General features: G+C 49.4%; 1 protein-coding gene across 2 annotated transcripts in view; it reads right to left on the bottom strand.

The window, feature by feature from the left end:
• The window catches only part of LOC134927085 (cytochrome P450 2C8-like), a 137,947-nt gene that overhangs the window by 78,623 nt on the left and 39,349 nt on the right, over nt 1-19,975 (bottom strand). The window contains exons 2-3 of one of the 2 annotated variants that reach the window (XM_063921083.1): nt 17,833-17,896; nt 12,835-13,073 (exon numbers count right to left, since the gene is read on the bottom strand). In XM_063921083.1, coding sequence (XP_063777153.1) covers nt 12,835-13,032 — 198 coding nt within the window. In that variant the 5' untranslated portion in view covers nt 13,033-13,073; nt 17,833-17,896. The remainder of the gene's footprint in view (nt 1-12,834; nt 13,074-17,832; nt 17,897-19,975) is intronic. The other variant, XM_063921084.1, reaches the window with a different exon arrangement.

A 19,975-nucleotide genomic window follows, 5' to 3' on the forward strand; every position in this document is an offset into this window, starting at 1 on the left:
GCATTCCTTTCCATACAGATATGGGGTCATTGGTGGAGAGATCGTTTGTCATCTTGTCCGAGAACCGCTTTTTTGCTAGCCTGATTCCTTTAGTCAGAGAGTTCCTAGTTCGGTTGTATAGTGCTCTGTCACCGCTGCTATAGGCCTCATCTTTGGCCTGATGAAGTTGCCTGAGCTGGGCGTTGAACCAAGGCTTGTTGTTGTTGTAAATGTGGTAAGTTTTGGTAGGTACACACATGTCCTCACAGTAGCTGATGTCGGATGTGACCGTGTCTGTCATGTCGTTCAGGTGGGTTGCAGAGGCTGTGAAGACCCCACCATTCCATGCAGGTGAAGCAGGCCTGGAGCTTCATCATAGCCTCGTCGGTCCATTTCTTAACAGTCTTGATAACAGGCTTAACCGCTCTCAGCTTCTGTGTATAGGTAGGGAGTAGGTGGACGATACAGTGGTCAGATAGGCCGAGTGCAGCATGCGGGATAGACCGGAAGGCAGACTTGAGGGTAGTATAGCAGTGGTTAAGGGTGCGCCCTTCTCTAGTGGGACACGTGACTTGTTTGTACTTAGGTAGCTCCTTGCTCAGGTTAGTTCTGTTGTAGTCGCCCAGTACTATAAGCAGAGAGTCTGGGTGTTTTTGTTCTATGTCAGATATACATATGGCCAGGTGGTGCAGGGCTTCGTTCGCGCAGGCGAGGGAGGGTGTACATTCCCAAAAGTACAAATGAGGCAAATTCCCGGGGGGGGGGGGGGGGGGGGGGGGGGGATAGAAGGGGTTGCAGTTTATACCTAGCATCTCCAGGTGAGGGCTGCATGGTTTGCATAGGATCGTGACATTGGTGCACCATCTGTCATTGACGTAGAAGCAGATGCCACCACCCTTCATTTTTCCTGAGAGAACCTTGGAGCGATAGACCCCAAAGAGACCGAAGCCCGACAGAGACATCAGGTTGTCCGCAATATGGTCATCCCTGTAAAGCAGAGGATGGATGATCTTGTAATGCCTGACCCTGCGCTACCCAGAAGGAGGGACAGTTCGTCAAACTTGTTTGCCAGTGAGCGCACGTTCGAGAGCAGGATTGAGGGAAGTGCAGACCGGTGCCCTCGCTGCCACCACCTCACTAGGGCGCCTGCACTACAGTCTCTCCTCTGAGCCCAGGTCCTTCTACTAGGACCAACATGAGGGCTTCCATCATTCTCTTTCCGGGGCCGCCGATCCGCCCGCCTATCGCTGCCCGGGCTGCATTGGGCCGCGTCTGCTTGGTCATCCACTTCGGCATGCACGACGTCTGCATCCCTGCCACAAAGGGCAGCTAGGGCCACTGATCCGCCCGCCGATTGGCCCGAACGTGGGGTAAGTACAGCGAGAGCGCTCCAACTTAGGAGGGCTACCCTGCTGTATTTGGTCACCGGTGGGGTACACAAGGGCAGGGGAAAACAAGGTGGAACAGGTATTTTGGCTGAGCTGCATAGCTCTGAGGCAGCCATCTGCAGCGCCATCTTAGATTGTAACTGCTGCCCCCGAACAGGTGCTGCCCCTAGGCACGTGCCTCACGTGCCTAATGGGAAATTCCCCACTGCACTGCTGGACTTGAGCAGGACCTGCCAACTCGCACAAGGCATCTCCCACTGCATGGTGTATTGGGGCTAGATGTTTGAGGACTCATCTGTACGTCAGCGGAAGCATTTCTATATGAAGTCCTCCTGTTCAGCATCAGGAGGATCCAGGGCCGTCTTTTCGTATGGGCTCAATGGGCTCTTGCCCAAGGGCCCCAGGAGTAAAAGGGCCCTAGGTTGATAGCTGAGGGTCCCCTCTTTCCAGGGGTACCTCTCTCCACTCCAATCTCTCCTCACTGCTGCATCCCGGCTCATTTTCCTCACCAAACGCACTACATCCACCTCCCCTCTCCTACAAGCCCCTCACTGGCTCCCCTTCCCTTTCGGAATCCATTTCAAGCTTCTCACACTCACTTACAAAGCCCTCACCCACTCCTCTCCCATCTACATCTCTGACCTTATCTCCCCTTACACTCCCACCCATCCTCTTCGCTCTGCTAATGCACGCCGACTCTCCTGCCTACGGATAACTTCCTCCCACTCCTACAGTACCTCCAAGATTTCTCACGTGCTGCTCCACTTCTCTGGAATTCCCCACCTCTCCCCCTCAGACTCTTCACCTCTCTACAAAACTTCAAACGGGCTCTCAAGACCCACCTCTTCACCAAACCCAGCCAAATCTCATCCTAACCCTCTGTTCCACGTTCTCTATGTACCCCGTCTGTGTCACCCCTGTCTGTCTACCCCTCCCTTTTAGAATGTAAGCTCTCACGAGCAGGGCCCTCTTCCCTCATGTGCTTATCCTTTCTTACTTTAATAATCTTCAACTGTACCACATCCAGCAGTCTTCTGCCACCTGATACTTATTCCAGTGTCATCTGCTGATGTAACTATGTTTATTTACCCTGTACTTGTCCTATACTGTCATCAACTGTAAGTTGCTGTTTTCCTGTTTGATTATTTATGTACTCTGTAATTGGGCGCTGCGGAACCCTTGTGGCGCCATATAAATAAAGGATAATAATAATAATAATAAAAAGATACATAGCAGTTTTCCAGGCAGTATGGAAATGTTTCCTCTTTTTAGTTACTGTCTCTCACATCAAGAGAAAAACGATACATTACAGTAATAGAAGGAATAAGGAGAAAACCACTTCCAAAATAAATAACTCTTAATTACACTAATTAAGCACAAACACCATAATGAATAATATTAGTATATTTATCTCCCCTCCCTAGAAGAAAAATAAATCTTAATGAATAAAAACTTTATGAACAAAAAGAAGCTAAATAGAATCTCTATAACTATTAATAAAATGACTTAAAAATATTTCCCCCTTGGGAAGAGGAATGTCCGCTAATAAAAGGGACACGTCACATGCAGCTGCTGCGACCCAAAAGATGGCGGCCCTCCGTCTGCCTACGAGGCTGCATAGGCAAGGGCCAAGGAGCACTTCGCTGCTTAGTGAAGCACCCGCATGTAAGCAGGGGGGGGGAGCGGGGAAAGGTCCCGACATGCGGGGCGGACTTGCCCTGTGCTGGGCATCCCCATGCATGTCAGTAAAGATTGGCAGGATCCCAGGATTTAGGCCCAAAAATGACCGGGATTCAACCCTGGGATTGGAAGCTCCAATGCCGAGGATTGAGGGATCAGCATTGAGCGTCCTCAGGACGCTCAGACGCTGCCCGGCTCCTCCCTCCCGACTCCCCCTGCGCAGCGTGACCTGTGACTGTGAGGTCACGCTGTGCTGTCAGCAGCTGCAGAACCAGAAGGTACGGCCGTCTTCACCCACCGCCTCCTCCCGGCTCCCCCAGCACTCACCCGCCGCCTTCTCACCCACCGCCCGGCTGTGCAAGTTTGTACATTTATTTATGTCTGTGGGGCGGGTGGGGAGAGGCGGGGCGGAGCGTGAGGGATGGCCGGAAACAGTTGAAAGCAAATCCCGGGTATCTTGGGAATCCCAGGATTGACCATTTTTCAATCCTGATACCTGGGATTGAAAAAATGGCCCGGGATTGGCCTCCTTACATGCTGGGATCAGAGTAGCACTGTGACAGCGAGCAGTGAGGGCAGAAGTGACACAATGAGTGAACCTCAAGTACAAGAGGAAGCAAGCAAAAGACGGGGACAAGAGAACAGACTTGAGATAACGATCTGGCATTCTGACGAAGCCTGGCACACAGGCAAAACGAGTAGAATGTAGAGCAATCGATTGGATACGAGTCCATATTGGGTAGCGTCTAGTTACCCTTCATGGAGAGGACCTTTCCCATAAGCCCCTAGGTCCATGTCACCAACTATTTGGAATAGTAACCTGTGGTGAGCCAAGCAAGACACCGAGCCCGAAGCGTGGCGAGCGTCCAATGGTGCATAGAAAAAAACAAAATAACCTCAAACAAATGGAGGATGGATAAAGCATTAAGGCGCTGTAAGGGCGGAAGTTCTCATCTGCCCTCTCGTGCTGTCACTTCCTGGTCCTGATCACAAAGGGAAAATAGACAAAACCGTCCATAATGTCTGCCGGCAGACATCCCAACTACTATCCCCTACCGCACAGGGCGGCCGGACACTGGAGAGTAAGCAAGCAACCACGGGAGTGGTGAGTACTCCATTAACAGCCTGACCATCCATGGACACCAACAGGTGAGACATCAACAATCTGTATGATCAACGTGTTGAATTTGAAATCTAGGGTATATAAAAAGAAACACAAGAAATATAGTATGGAACTACAAGCCCTATATCAAATGAGCAATAACCACATCTCATAACAAATGCAGAGAAGGAGATGTTACCCAGCCATAGGGCACAGCAAGAATCACAGTAAGGCGGTGGCCATTTCCATAGCTTATTCCTCTAGGAAAGCAGAAGCATCCTGGGCAGAATTAAAAAAGTTCTTTCCCTGGAAAAATCTTCAATCGTGCGGGGAACAGAAGAGCAGTCTTTCTTGGGACTGTACTAATTTAGCACAAATGGGAGTCATCTCTTTCCGGGCCCGGGAAATCTTCCGCTGAGTTTTCTTGGAATAGCAGTAGTCGATGCTTTTTCTATATGGCCGGCTTTTCGTGCTGCAGACCACAGAATCATTCTGTGAGTAGTCTATAGCCACCGGAAAATAACAGTACATGGGTTCACAGAGATGGGCCTAGATGGTGCACCCTTCCAGTGACAAAATCAGGACTGCTATCAGCCACCCTCAACGGTTGTGGGTGGGTAGAATGCAGAAACTTCTCCAATTCTGGACTTTTTAGACACTTAGGAAGGCCAACATTCTGCACATTATTATTTCTGCGGGAGCGATTTTCAAGGTCATCGTCCTTGTTAATTAACTGATGGTTTTGTTATTTTAATCCTTTATTTAAATGGCGCCACAAAGGATCCGCAGCGCCCAATTACAGGAAAACAGTGACTTACAGCTGAAGACAATATAGGTGAAGTACAGGGTAAAAAAACATGGCTACATCACTAGATGACACTGACATAGGTGGCAGAAAACCGTGGGATTTGGTGCCGTCAAATATGGTGTAAGTAAGAGAAGGGTAAGCGCATGAGGGAAGAAAGCTTGCATTTGTTCCTGGAGATCCAGGATTGCCTGACCATGCTCCCCGATGTTTAATTCATTGGCAGGAGGCAGTCCGGAAGAGTTCATGTCAGCCGGGTCAGCAGATGTAGAAGCATTACCCTTTTTCTCAGCTCTAGAGTGTTGAGTTCTAGTTGGAGTAACAACCTCATCCATTTTGCCACGAGAGGGCATGTAATAACAGCAAAAACAAAAAGGGAGGTGCAGCACAATAGGAGATTTTATTATTATTATTATTATTATTATTATTATTATTATTATTATAGGAGATATTAGCTAGAACAAAAAAAAAAATTCAAAATATTAGTATGTCAATCATTAAAAGCTACAGCCACTCCTAAGAAAAAGTGGGGTAAGGTAAGCGTATGGGGAGGGAGGGGGGTACCTCAAACATTCCCTGCAATCACATGGTGGCACTGGTGAGAGTGGGAGTCACATACTGTAAAGATTGGCGAGAGAAGAGCTGAAGGACTGATATAAGACCTCACAGGAAAGATGAAACTTGAATATATATAGGGAAGGATTCTGCACAGGATAGTAATAATTACACCGTATCCAGTGTCGGACTGGGATATGAAGGGCCCACCGGGGGGATAAAGTGGTAGGGGCCCATTTTTAGGGGTGTGACTACTCTCCAGAGGGTTGGGGCCAGCTGCCACAAAGGCTTGGCTAACCATTGTAGAGTATATGATCTGGGCTCCTTGACAAATATATATAGTGAATACCTCTAGTGCATGCATGATAATGTGCCAGATTAGTAACAGCAATGCACTATAGAGAATACACCATAGTCCTGCGTGGTGTAATGTAACACATCTATAATATATAATTCAAGTACACAGCCTGGAACCTGATCCCTAGAGGGGGGGGTGGGGGCCCAGGCAGTGGGGCCCACCGGGGGTTTTCCCAGTGGCCCTGTGGGCCAGTCCAGCACTTACCGTATCATTCTAAATAAACAAGAGGTATAGTAATATATTAGTTAGCCATCGCTCTGTAGGTGGGGATCCCCGGAACCGAATATAGTGTACTCAAAGTACAGAATTAGCATATGCTAATAAAGAAAGTGATCCCGTTTCGCGGCCAATCTTTTTTCATATGGTATGTATGAATATGTGACATGGTAAATAATAAAACTATTCTTATTTCACCTTTGTTCAGACTCATACAGAATGACCAGTCTGAACAATCAACACAACATGCACACACATGTTTAAAGCACCAATAAGGTCCATATATAGTTATGACCTTTTCTTTAAGATTTATCAAGCCTTGGAGAGAGATAAAGTGGACGGTGATAAAGTACCAGCTAATCAGCTCATAACTGTCATTTTTCAAACACAGCCTGTGACATGACAGTAAGGAGCTGATTGTGTGGTACCTTATCACTGTACTATTTATCACTCTCCAAAGCTTGATAAATCTGGGCCAAATTGTCCAGCTATGAGAACTATTGTGCAAGATGAGGACGCTCTTGGTCAATGGTGGAAAAGATTCATTAGGAACACGAAGTGTCTGGTGGTGAAGTTATTGTATCAGTAGCTCATCTCATTGATATCAGGAGACGAGGAGACGAATCCTGTTCTTATTTACATAGAAGCTGAGAAGTTCTTTTGTATCAGAGAAGATTGTACACTTGTTATACAAGGAGAATGATATGTCTCTGGCCCCAGAGATTCTCCTCTCACAGGATTGTGATGAGATAGGACGTTGTCAGGGTAGTGTGTGGCAGAATAGTAGTAGATGACAGGTACATGTGACACAATCCACTAGAAACACTTAGGGGTACATTCACTACAGCTTCTCAAACTGACAAGTGGTGATGTTACCCACAGCAACCAATCGCATTCTGTCTTTCATTTTTTAGGATGCAATGGAGAAGCGATAGACAGAATCTGATTAGTTGCTCTGGGTAACATCACCATCCAGTGGCGTAACTACTGCCCCCGCAGCCCTCGCGGTGGCTTGGGGGGCGAGGGGCTGCGGGGGCGCCGCCACTAATTTAGAGCAGATTGACATGCGGACGAGCGTCCGCATGTCAATCTGCTGTCTCCTCTCCCTCCCTGCTGTAACGGGACACGCCGCGTGCGCCTCTCCAGTGTCCATCCTGCGTCTCCGTCCGTCTGGTCTAATAATGGAAGTGCCGTTCATGAGCTCTGATTGGCTCACGAACCGGCACTTCCTTTATTAGACCAGAGAGACAGAGATGCAGGAGGGACATGAGATAGGCGCGCGCTGTGCCCTCCTTGTCCCTCCTTCACAGCAGCGAGCGGGGGGGGACACTGAGGGGGCATGTATGGCACAGGGGACACTGAGGGGGCATGTATGGCACAGGGGGCATATATGGCACTGAGGGGGCATGAATGGCACGGGGCATATATGGCACTGAGGGGGCATGTATGGCACAGGGGGCATATATGGCACTGAGGGGGCATGTATGGCACAGGGGGCATATATGGCACTGAGGGGGCATGAATGGCACAGGGGGCACTGAGGGGGCATATATGGCACTGAGGGGGCATGTATGGCACAGGGGGCACTGAGGGGGCATATATGGCACTGAGGGGGCATGTATGGCACAGGGGGCACTGAGGGGGCATATATGGCACTGAGGGGGCATGTATGGCACAGGGGGCACTGAGGGGGCATATATGGCACTGAGGGGGCATGTATGGCACAGGGGGCACTGAGGGGGCATATATGGCACTGGGGGGGCACTGAGGGGGTATATATGGCACTGGGGGGAAGTGTGGGGTTATATATGGCACTGAGGGGGCATATATGGCACTGAGGGGGCATATATGGCATTGGGGGGGTACTGAGGGGGATATATGGCACTGCATGTGTACCTGGCACATGGGGGGGGCTATATTTGGCACTGGGGGCACGTGAGCACCTGGCACTGTGGGGGAATATCTGGCACTGGGGGCATATGTGGCACTGGGGGAGGGGGGGGGTTATATTTGGCACTTGGGGCATGTGAGTACCTGGCACCGTGGGGGAATATGTGGCACTGGGGACATATGTGGCACTGGGAGCACAGCCCTAGCAACAAGCACTACCCCCTAGCAACGAGCATGACACCCAGTGCATGAAACTCCTGGCAACGAGCATGACACCCAGTGCATGAAACACCTGGCAACGAGCATGACACCCTGAGCATGAAAACCCCTGGCACCGTGCATGGAACCAAGAGCATGAAACCCCTGGCAACGAGCAGGTAATTTAAAAGTAATTAGAAGCCTTACTGTAGGACTTAATGTGTAATGGGCATTACGGTGTGTGGCATAATGTATACCGGACATTGCGGTGTGTGTCATAATGTGTCACAGGCATTACGGTGTGTGGCATACTATATCACGGGCATTGTGGTATGTGGTATAATGTCTCAGGGGCATTGCAGTGTGGCATAATGTATAAAGGGCATTGCGGTATGTGTCACAGGTATTATGGTGTATGGTATACTATATCACGGGCATTGTGATATGTGGTATAATGTCTCAGGGTCATTGCAGTGTGTGGCATAATGTATCACGGACATTGCGGTGTGTGTCATAATGTGTCGGGCATTACTGTGTGTTGTATACTATATCACGGGCATTGTGGTATGTGGTATAATGTCTCAGGGTCATTGCAGTGTGTGTCATAATGTGTCACAGGTATTGTATGTGCTATAATCTATCAGGGGCATTGCAGTGTGTAGCATAATGTATAACGGGCATTGCGATTCCTGTCATGTGTCACAGGCATTACGGTGTGTGGCATAATGTGTCACAGGCATTACGGTGTGTGGCATAATGTGTCACAGGCATTACGGTGTGTGGCATAATGTGTCACAGGCATTACGGTGTGTGGCATAATGTGTCGGGGGCATTATGGTGTGTGCATATTGTGTCATGTGCATTATTGTGCGTGGAATAATGTCTAAGGGCCATTGCAGTATGTGGCATAATGTATACTGGGCATTACTATAAGGAGGAAAAATTACAAATAATGTAAGGGGCATGAATCAGGATTATTTTTCTTTCCAGTGGTGGCTAACGTCTGGGCGTGCAGGTTGCAAAGCTGGGGGTATAAGGAAGTCTTTTCCTGCAATACCACGCCCCTTTATGCAAAGCCACGCCCATTCCAACGAAGCCACACACCCTTTTTGGCGGCGCTCGCATGTTTGTCCCTTTCATAGTGCCAATTATGGGGGATGGGGGAGTGGGGGCGAATAATTTTTTGGCTTGGGGGAGAAAAACTTCTAGTTATGCCACTGAGACAATCTATAGAGTCACCCACAGATGATACATCATAATTTACAGAGAACTCAGAGGGTAGTATCACCTTCAGCACAGTATATATCAGTCCAGTGCCCGGGATCCGGTCAGTTGAAATAAAGGAGCCCGAATCCTGACACTGCTAGGAATGCCAGGATCCTGACTGGGATCACAATTCTGGCACCGGAATCCCAACAGCCGGGACCCCGCACGAGCAACTGCCGGCCACCAGAGAGGTAAGTCGCAGCGGGCGTGTAGAGAGTAGATCTGGGTGTGGTGTGTTCAAACTGAAATCAGCCGTGTAAAAATAAAGCAGCCATTATTTACCCTGCACAGAAACAATATAACCCACCCAAATCTAACTCTCTCTGCACATGTTATATCTGTCGTCCGTCCCCCCCCCCTGCTGTGCACATGTTACATCTGCCCCCATTCCCCCCTGCAGTGCACATGGTTTTGCCCATTAGAAAAAGATTTTGCTTTTGCAATCAGGTCTGAATTATGCCCAATATTGGGAGAGTCCGTTCTACGTTTCATTGTCATACACAGATTGCACAGAACAGAGAGAGGGCTATGGTCATAAAGAGAGGAAATACAGAGACGGGTGTCTGCTCTTCTGCCAGGAGTTATATTACCCCGGGTATACGTATTACAGTACATTGCAGGAGAGATGCCCATACAGAAGGAAGATAGTACCTGATACCACAATAGATCTCCTGCTTCTGTGTAACTGCCCCTCTGGTCAGAAGCTGATAGCAGAACACGCATTTCACCGTCTGGGGCTTTATCACAATAGCTGCCCGTCACAGAGCTCCCCAGCAATACACGCTCCGTGTTCCGCATCCAAGCCGCCCCCACCCCCCATGAACAGCACAGACACAGTATACACTGCTGGATACAATATATAAACCAGGTGCAGCTACCACAATTACACAGAAAACGCGTTGCTTATAACACGTACATAAATATACCGTCGGTGACATTTGAAATAAAATAAGATCAATATCTCTCACACAAGAATAAGGAAAACTAATACTGCCCTATCAGACACTAAGCAACGCTCTCTGCAATAACCAGGAACGCCGGAATCTCCAGAAGATGTTTGTACAAGGGTGATCCTGTCCGTGACCTAGAGAGCGTTCTAGATTGTGCATGGATAATATTATACAGTCTCACAGTTCCATCTCTTCTGCTACTGTTTAGCAGCGGAGACAGATATAGTTTAATCATGATCCACGACTGACGCATTTCACACCATAAAGTGATTTAATCAGAAAGGTACAAAGCATGGTGTTCATTCTTAGGCTTTTTTTAACCCATTCCAGCAATTATATCACTAATTAGATAAGACCTGTTCAATAAACATGATGTAGCCCATTTCTATATCAAACAAAACTAAATCTGGAATGTTATCAATAACAAAGTCTCATTCATAAAATATTGTTTTACCTTTAGGATGTCAAATTTATATATATACATATATATATATATATATATATATATATATATATATATATATATATATATATATATATACAGGTTGAGTATCCCATATCCATATATTCCGAAATACGGAATATTCCGAAATACGGAATTTTTTGACGGAGAGTGAGACAGTGAAACTTTGTTTTCTGATGGCTCAATGTATACAAACTTTGTTTAATAGACAGAGTTATTAAAAATATTGTATTAAATGACCTCCAGGCTGTGTGTATAAGGTGTATATGAAACATAAATGAATTGTGTGAATGTAGACACACTTTGTTTAATGCACAAAGTTATTAAAAATAATGGCTAAAATGACCTTCAGGCTGTGTGTATAAGGTGTATATGTAACATAAATGCATTCTGTGCTTAGATTTAGGTCCCATCACCATGATATCTCATTATGGTATGCAATTATTCCAAAATACGGAAAAATCCGATATCCAAAATACCTCTGGTCCCAAGCATTTTGGATAAGGGAGACTCAACCTGTATATATATATATATAAATTTGACATCCTAAAGGTAAAACAATATTTTATGAATGAGACTTTGTTATTGATAACATTCCAGATTTAGTTTTGTTTGATATAGAAATGGGCTACATCATGTTTATTATATATATAGAGAGAGAGATACAGTGTATGTATGTATGTATATATATATATATATATATATATATATATATATTGTGAGAAGGATCACATACACTGGTTAAAGGGGTTCATTCCGAGTTGATCGCTCGCTAGCTATTTTTTGCAGCACTGCGATCAGATAGTCCCCGCTCATAGGGGTGTGTATTTTTGCTTTCCAAGTGTGCGATTGCATGTGCAGCAAGCTGGTACAAAAAAGTTTTTTGCAGTCTCTGTGCAGCCCAGAACTTACTCAGCTGCTGTGATCACTTCAGCCTGTCCGGTCCCGGAATTGACGTCAGACACCCGCCCTGCAAACGCTTGAACACGCCTGCGTTTTTCCAACCACTCCCAGAAAACGGTCAGTTGACACCCATAAACACCCTCTTCCTGTCAGTCTCCTTGCGATTGCCCGTGTGATTGGATTCTTCATTAAATCCATCGTCCAGCAACGATCTGCTTTGTAACCATACGACGCACCTGTGCATTGCGGTGATCGCAGCGCAGCGAAAAAACCTAGTGTGCGATCACGTCTGAATGACCCCCACAGTTCCAAACTGCAGGTTTACTTTCCACAGATTTTCCACGGATAGGTCATTGACAACTGAACATGTTCTGCACCCATGTCAGGAATGTTTATGCTGTCCCTGTGACACTCCTTCTTCCTTAGCTTCAACCAGTGTCGGACTGGGGCATGAAGGGCCCACCGGGGAATGCAGTTGTAGGGGCCCATACTTAGGGGTGTGACTAGCCTACAAAGGGGGTGTGGCCAGCCTCCACAGAGGCTTGAAATGCACAATAGTTTAGTGCAGTGTAATGCAACATATCTACCATGTATAATACAAGTGCACAGTCTGGAACCTGATCCCTAGAGGAAGGAGTGGGCACTCAGGCAGTGGGGCCTACCGGTGGTTTCCCTGGTACCCCTGTGGGCCAGTCCGACCCTGGCTTCAACCAATAAACTGTCCCTATCTATCCCTACCTGTGTAGCCTGCGGGATTCCTCAGGCTCTGTTCTCAGGCTGTCCGCGGCAACATAGCGTCAGTACAGCGGAAGCTGCGGACAGCCATAAACATCTCCCGGACTGGTTTGTTCTGGACGCTGACACTGACACGCTCCAAAAGGGGCTGCAGACATATTATTTATAACAACATTTATTACATTTTCTTTTTTACAGGTGCCACAATTCATTTAGTATAGCGCTAATTATATAATGACCCACGGGATGCCTCAGACACCTGCACCGACATACAACAGCCGACTGCGCCTGCTTCCGCCTGTGAATCAGACGCTCTTATTATTACATTATGTTCCGTGTTACGTACCTCTGGAAAGTGTTTGCAGGCAGCTCGGTCACCGACATATTTGGGGGTCCCCAGAAGAGGGAGCGGAGCTGGTCCTGGGGGTAGGAACTGGTATTTCTTCTGCTTTCTCCAGAATGAGAGGAGGAAGAGGAGCGAGAGGAGGAAGAGGAGCACGCTGAGGAAGGAGGCCGCCAGTGACATCACTGGGAGGACGCTCATGGTCCTGTCAGTATCAGGAGGGGAAATGCGTTGTCCTGTACCTGCCATTGTGGATGGAAGAAAGGTTTGCTGTTAGTACTGAGCACCACATTCTATGGGGGTGCGTTTTTTGCATCTCTGCGATCAGATAGTCGCCGCCTACAGGGGGAGGGGGAATCGCTGTGCAGGGGTGCGATCGCATGTGTAGGAGAGCTGAACAAACAGCAGTTTGTGCAGTCTCTGCACAGCCCAGGACTTACTCAGCCGCTGCTACGATCGGGGCCAGAGCTGACGTCACGGATCCTCCCACAAAACACTGGGTCCATCCTGCATTTTTCCGGACATTTCCTAGAAAAAGTCAGTTGCCCCCCACAAACGCCCTCTTCCTGTCAATCTTCTTGCGATCACTGGTGCGATCGGATTTGTCGCATCATCCCAACGCAGCGTGTCGCTCCCCGTCGCTGAGAACCATAGCACCAGCGCAGTTCAGACCTGGTCGCCAGCAGTGATCATGACTGAATTAGCCCCTATGGATCCTCTGCTGCATTTCCTGCAGTAACCTCTCCTACAGCAATAATAGGACCACATACCTCCCATACTAATAATGGTAACATGCAATCTGACCAAATTCACACACAAAAATACTGCAGAGATCCCTGTGATAATTCCGCCATCTTCATGGCAGCTCAGTGGACACCACCAGGGGTCACAGCATAGGGATTAAAAAAGGGGCAGAGTATATGGCCCGCGTGGTTCTGCCGTCACATTCTATGTATCTATGTTATTTACTATTAATAGTTATTAATACAGCAAGTAAATATCCTCACTTATAGCTTTATAATCAGTTATTCCCGTATACAGACCCCAGACAGTGACGCATCCTGCAAATCATTACTGGGATCCCTAATAGATCTCCTAATTCATTAACAAATCTCCATATAGCGCCAACATATTACACAGCGCTGTACAGGGACTGTTACATAATGCCGCTCAGTCCCTGGCCAGCACTGCTCACAATCTATATTCCCTAGCACACACATGCACTAGCGTTACAGTGTAATGATCAGCAGCCACATAATCCACAGCATTCTTTTCAACTAAGCAACCGAAGGCTTCCCACGCAATCACTGGGAGCACATATAAACTCCACACATAATTATCAGAGAAGTCTCTGTATCACTGATTATACCACTGACCTTTAGATCTGGCTGCTTACACCTGCAGATATATGAGACATGCACGCCTCGTACCCCTCACCTGTATAATCCTTGCATGCCTCGTACACCTCACCTGTATAATCCTTGCATGCCTCGTACACCTCACCTGTATAATCCTTGCACGCCTCGTACACCTCACCTGTATAATCCTTGCATGCCTCGTACACCTCACCTGTATAATCCTTGCACGCCTCGTACACCTCACCTGTATAATCCTTGCATGCCTCGTACCCCTCACCTGTATAATCCTTGCATGCCTCGTACACCTCACCTGTATAATCCTTGCATGCCTCGTACACCTCACCTGTATAATCCTTGCATGCCTCGTACACCTCACCTGTATAATCCTTGCATGCCTCGTACCCCTCACCTGTATAATCCTTGCACAACTCGTACGCCTCACCTGTATAATCCTTGCACGCCTCGTACGCTTCACCTGTATAATCCTTGCACACCTCGTACACCTCACCTGTATAATCCTTGCACGCCTCGTACCCCTCACCTGTATAATCCTTGCACACCTCGTACACCTCACCTGTATAATCCTTGCACACCTCGTACACCTCACCTGTATAATCCTTGCACACCTCGTACACCTCACCTGTTTAATCCTTGCATGCCTCGTACCCCTCACCTGTATAATCCTTGCACAACTCGTACGCCTCACCTGTATAATCCTTGCACGCCTCGTACGCTTCACCTGTATAATCCTTGCACACCTCGTACACCTCACCTGTATAATCCTTGCACGCCTCGTACCCCTCACCTGTATAATCCTTGCACGCCTCGTACGCTTCACCTGTATAATCCTTGCACACCTCGTACACCTCACCTGTATAATCCTTGCACGCCTCGTACACCTCACCTGTATAATCCTTGCACGCCTCGTACCCCTCACCTGTATAATCCTTGCACGCCTCGTACACCTCACCTGTATAATCCTTGCACGCCTTGTACCCCTCACCTGTATAATCCTTGCACGCCTCGTACGCTTCACCTGTATAATCCTTGCACGCCTCGTACCCCTCACCTGTATAATCCTTGCACACCTCGTACACCTCACCTGTATAATCCTTGCACGCCTCGTACCCCTCACCTGTATAATCCTTGCACGCCTCGTACCCCTCACCTGTATAATCCTTGCACGCCTCGTACACCTCACCTGTATAATCCTTGCACGCCTCGTACCCCTCACCTGTATAATCCTTGCACGCCTCGTACCCCTCACCTGTATAATCCTTGCACGCCTCGTACCCCTCACCTGTATAATCCTTGCACGCCTCGTACACCTCACCTGTATAATCCTTGCACGCCTCGTACCCCTCACCTGTATAATCCTTGCACGCCTCGTACGCTTCACCTGTATAATCCTTGCACGCCTCGTACACCTCACCTGTATAATCCTTGCACGCCTCGTACACCTCACCTGTATAATCCTTGCACGCCTCGTACCCCTCACCTGTATAATCCTTGCACAACTCGTACACCTCACCTGTATAATCCTTGCACACCTCGTACAGCTCACCTGTATAATCCTTGCACGCCTCGTACACCTCACCTGTATAATCCTTGCACGCCTCGTACCCCTCACCTGTATAATCCTTGCACGCCTCGTACCCCTCACCTGTATAATCCTTGCACGCCTCGTACCCCTCACCTGTATAATCCTTGCACGCCTCGTACACCTCACCTGTATAATCCTTGCACGCCTCGTACCCCTCACCTGTATAATCCTTGCACGCCTCGTACGCTTCACCTGTATAATCCTTGCACGCCTCGTACACCTCACCTGTATAATCCTTGCACGCCTCGTACACCTCACCTGTATAATCCTTGCACGCCTCGTACCCCTCACCTGTATAATCCTTGCACAACTCGTACACCTCACCTGTATAATCCTTGCACACCTCGTACAGCTCACCTGTATAATCCTTGCACGCCTCGTACACCTCACCTGTATAATCCTTGCACGCCTCGTACCCCTCACCTGTATAATCCTTGCACAACTCGTACGCCTCACCTGTATAATCCTTGCACGCCTCGTACGCTTCACCTGTATAATCCTTGCACACCTCGTACACCTCACCTGTATAATCCTTGCACGCCTCGTACACCTCACCTGTATAATCCTTGCACGCCTCGTACACCTCACCTGTATAATCCTTGCACGCCTCGTACACCTCACCTGTATAATCATTGCACGCCTCGTACCCCTCACCTGTATAATCCTTGCACGCCTCGTACGCTTCACCTGTATAATCCTTGCACACCTCGTACACCTCACCTGTATAATCCTTGCACGCCTCGTACACCTCACCTGTATAATCCTTGCACGCCTCGTACCCCTCACCTGTATAATCCTTGCACGCCTCGTACACCTCACCTGTATAATCCTTGCACGCCTCGTACCCCTCACCTGTATAATCCTTGCACGCCTCGTACGCTTCACCTGTATAATCCTTGCACGCCTCGTACCCCTCACCTGTATAATCCTTGCACACCTCGTACACCTCACCTGTATAATCCTTGCACGCCTCGTACCCCTCACCTGTATAATCCTTGCACGCCTCGTACACCTCACCTGTATAATCCTTGCACGCCTCGTACCCCTCACCTGTATAATCCTTGCACGCCTCGTACCCCTCACCTGTATAATCCTTGCACGCCTCGTACCCCTCACCTGTATAATCCTTGCACGCCTCGTACACCTCACCTGTATAATCCTTGCACGCCTCGTACCCCTCACCTGTATAATCCTTGCACGCCTCGTACGCTTCACCTGTATAATCCTTGCACGCCTCGTACACCTCACCTGTATAATCCTTGCACGCCTCGTACACCTCACCTGTATAATCCTTGCACACCTCGTACACCTCACCTGTATAATCCTTGCACAACTCGTACGCCTCACCTGTATAATCCTTGCACGCCTCGTACACCTCACCTGTATAATCCTTGCACACCTCGTACATCTCACCTGTATAATCCTTGCACGCCTCGTACACCTCACCTGTATAATCCTTGCACGCCTCGTACGCTTCACCTGTATAATCCTTGCACGCCTCGTACACCTCACCTGTATAATCCTTGCATGCCTCGTACACCTCACCTGTATAATCCTTGCATGCCTCGTACACCTCACCTGTATAATCCTTGCACAACTCGTATGCCTCACCTGTATAATCCTTGCATGCCTCGTACACCTCACCTGTATAATCCTTGCATGCCTCGTACGCTTCACCTGTATAATCCTTGCACAACTCGTATGCCTCACCTGTATAATCCTTGCACGCCTCGTACCCCTCACCTGTATAATCCTTGCACGCCTCGTACACCTCACCTGTATAATCCTTGCACACCTCGTACACCTCACCTGTATAATCCTTGCACGCCTCGTACACCTCACCTGTATAATCCTTGCACGCCTCGTACGCTTCACCTGTATAATCCTTGCACGCCTCGTACACCTCACCTGTATAATCCTTGCACGCCTCGTACGCCTCACCTGTATAATCCTTGCACACCTCGTACACCTCACCTGTATAATTCTTGCACACCTCGTACGCCTCACCTGTATAATCCTTGCACACCTCGTACGCCTCACCTGTATAATCCTTGCACGCCTCGTACGCCTCACCTGTCCTCTCTCCCCACAGCCAGTGTCCTTCCTGTATATATAAACCAGAAGTAAACACAGAATGTATACCTCCCTTTATGGATTTCAGGTGAAAGGTTCTCCGCTCTCTGTAAAAGGACTTTATGCTTTACATGGGACACAATTTACTCAAACATAAAACTTTTACTGCTCTCACGTAGCCTAAAAGAAAGAGGCAGACATAACGCAGGAGCCCTGGCGTACACGCATATGAAGCTGGGGATTGGAGGGTGTATCTACAGATGGAATATCACAATCTCTTAGGGTCACATAGACTTTGTATTAGTAACATAGAAGCAGAACATTCATGTATTCCAGCATCAGCTCCTACACTAGATATAAACGCTGTATCTACGCTGAGACTTACTGTATACATAGTATACATCCAACACAGCTACATAAACATATGATTAAACCTGAATTAGCTGTATGCAGCAGCCCCCAGACTGAGGGCGTGGGAGTATCATACCCCCCCAACTGTCCCGATTTTCACGGGACGGTCCCGTTTTTTGGGGACTGTCCTGCTGTCCCACCCGCCGGCTGCAGTGTCCCGCGGTGGGTGGGGCAGTTGCATACCTCCCAACTTGTTCAGCCAGTGATCCGGGACATTATTTATTACTACCAGTTATTTATATAGCGCACACATATTCCGCAGCGCTGTACAGAGAATATTTGGCCGTTCACATCAGTCCCTGCCCCAGTGGAGCTTACAGTCTATATTCCCTATCACATGTACACGCACACACATTCACAAGGGTTAATATTGTTGGGAGCCAATTAACCTACCAGTATATTTTTGGATTGTGGGAGGAAACCGGAGTACCCGGAGGAAACCCACGCAGGTACAGGGAGAATATACAAACTCCACACAGTTAGGGCCATGGTGGGAATTGAACCCATGACCTCAGTGCTGTGAGGCAGTAATGCTAACCATTACACCATCCGTACTGCTCTGTACATGCCGCGCCGGAGGTGCAACCGCAGCCGAAATGGTGGCGTGGCTTAAGGAGAAGTGGGCATGGCTCGGCTGGAGGTGCATGGCCTAGCGCTGCGACCCCCACATTTGCCATTTTGGGGACGTGTCCAGAGCAGCTGGGAACCCCCCGGCTAACCCTCCATGCGCACGGCATCTATCCAGTGATCACTGGCTCTCCCAATCCGTCCCCACCCCGCCTGCCTGCGGGACACTGTGACCTGCGGGAGGGACTGCGGGACACTGCGACCTGCGGGAGGGACATCGGGACACTGCGACCTGCAGGAGGGACTGCGGGACACTGCGACCTGCGGAAGGGACAGCGGGACACTGCGACCTGCGGGAGGGACAGCGGGACACTGCGACCTGCGGGAGGGACAGCGGGACACTGCGACCTGCGGGAGGGACAGCGGGACACTGCGACCTGCAGGAGGGACAGCGGGACACTGCGACCTGCGGAAGGGACAGCGGGACACTGCGACCTGCGGGAGGGACAGCGGGACACTGCGACCTGCGGGAGGGACAGCGGGACACTGCGACCTGCGGGAGGGACAGCGGGACACTGCGACCTGCGGGAGGGACAGCGGGACACTGCGACCTGCGGGAGGGACAGCGGGACACTGCGACCTGCGGGAGGGACAGCGGGACACTGCGACCTGCGGGAGGGACAGCGGGACACTGCGACCTGCGGGAGGGACAGCGGGACACTGCGACCTGCGGGAGGGACAGCGGGACACTGCGACCTGCGGGAGGGACATCAGGACACTGTGACCTGCGGGAGGGACTGCGGGACACTGTGACCTGCGGGAGGGACTGCGGGACACTGCGACCTGCGGGAGGGACAGCGGGACACTGCGACCTGCGGGACACTGCGACCTGCGGGAGAGACTGTGAGACACTGCGACCTGCGGGAGGGACATCGGGACACTGCGACCTGCAGGAGGGACTGCGGGACACTGCGACCTGCGGAAGGGACAGCGGGACACTGCGACCTGCGGGAGGGACAGCGGGACACTGCGACCTGCGGGAGGGACTGCGGGACACTGCGACCTGCGGGAGGGACTGCGGGACACTGCGACCTGCGGGAGGGACTGCGGGACACTGCGACCTGCGGGAGGG

Source organism: Pseudophryne corroboree, chromosome 5 (assembly GCF_028390025.1).
Source record: "Pseudophryne corroboree isolate aPseCor3 chromosome 5, aPseCor3.hap2, whole genome shotgun sequence".
Classification (NCBI taxonomy): domain Eukaryota; kingdom Metazoa; phylum Chordata; class Amphibia; order Anura; family Myobatrachidae; genus Pseudophryne; species Pseudophryne corroboree.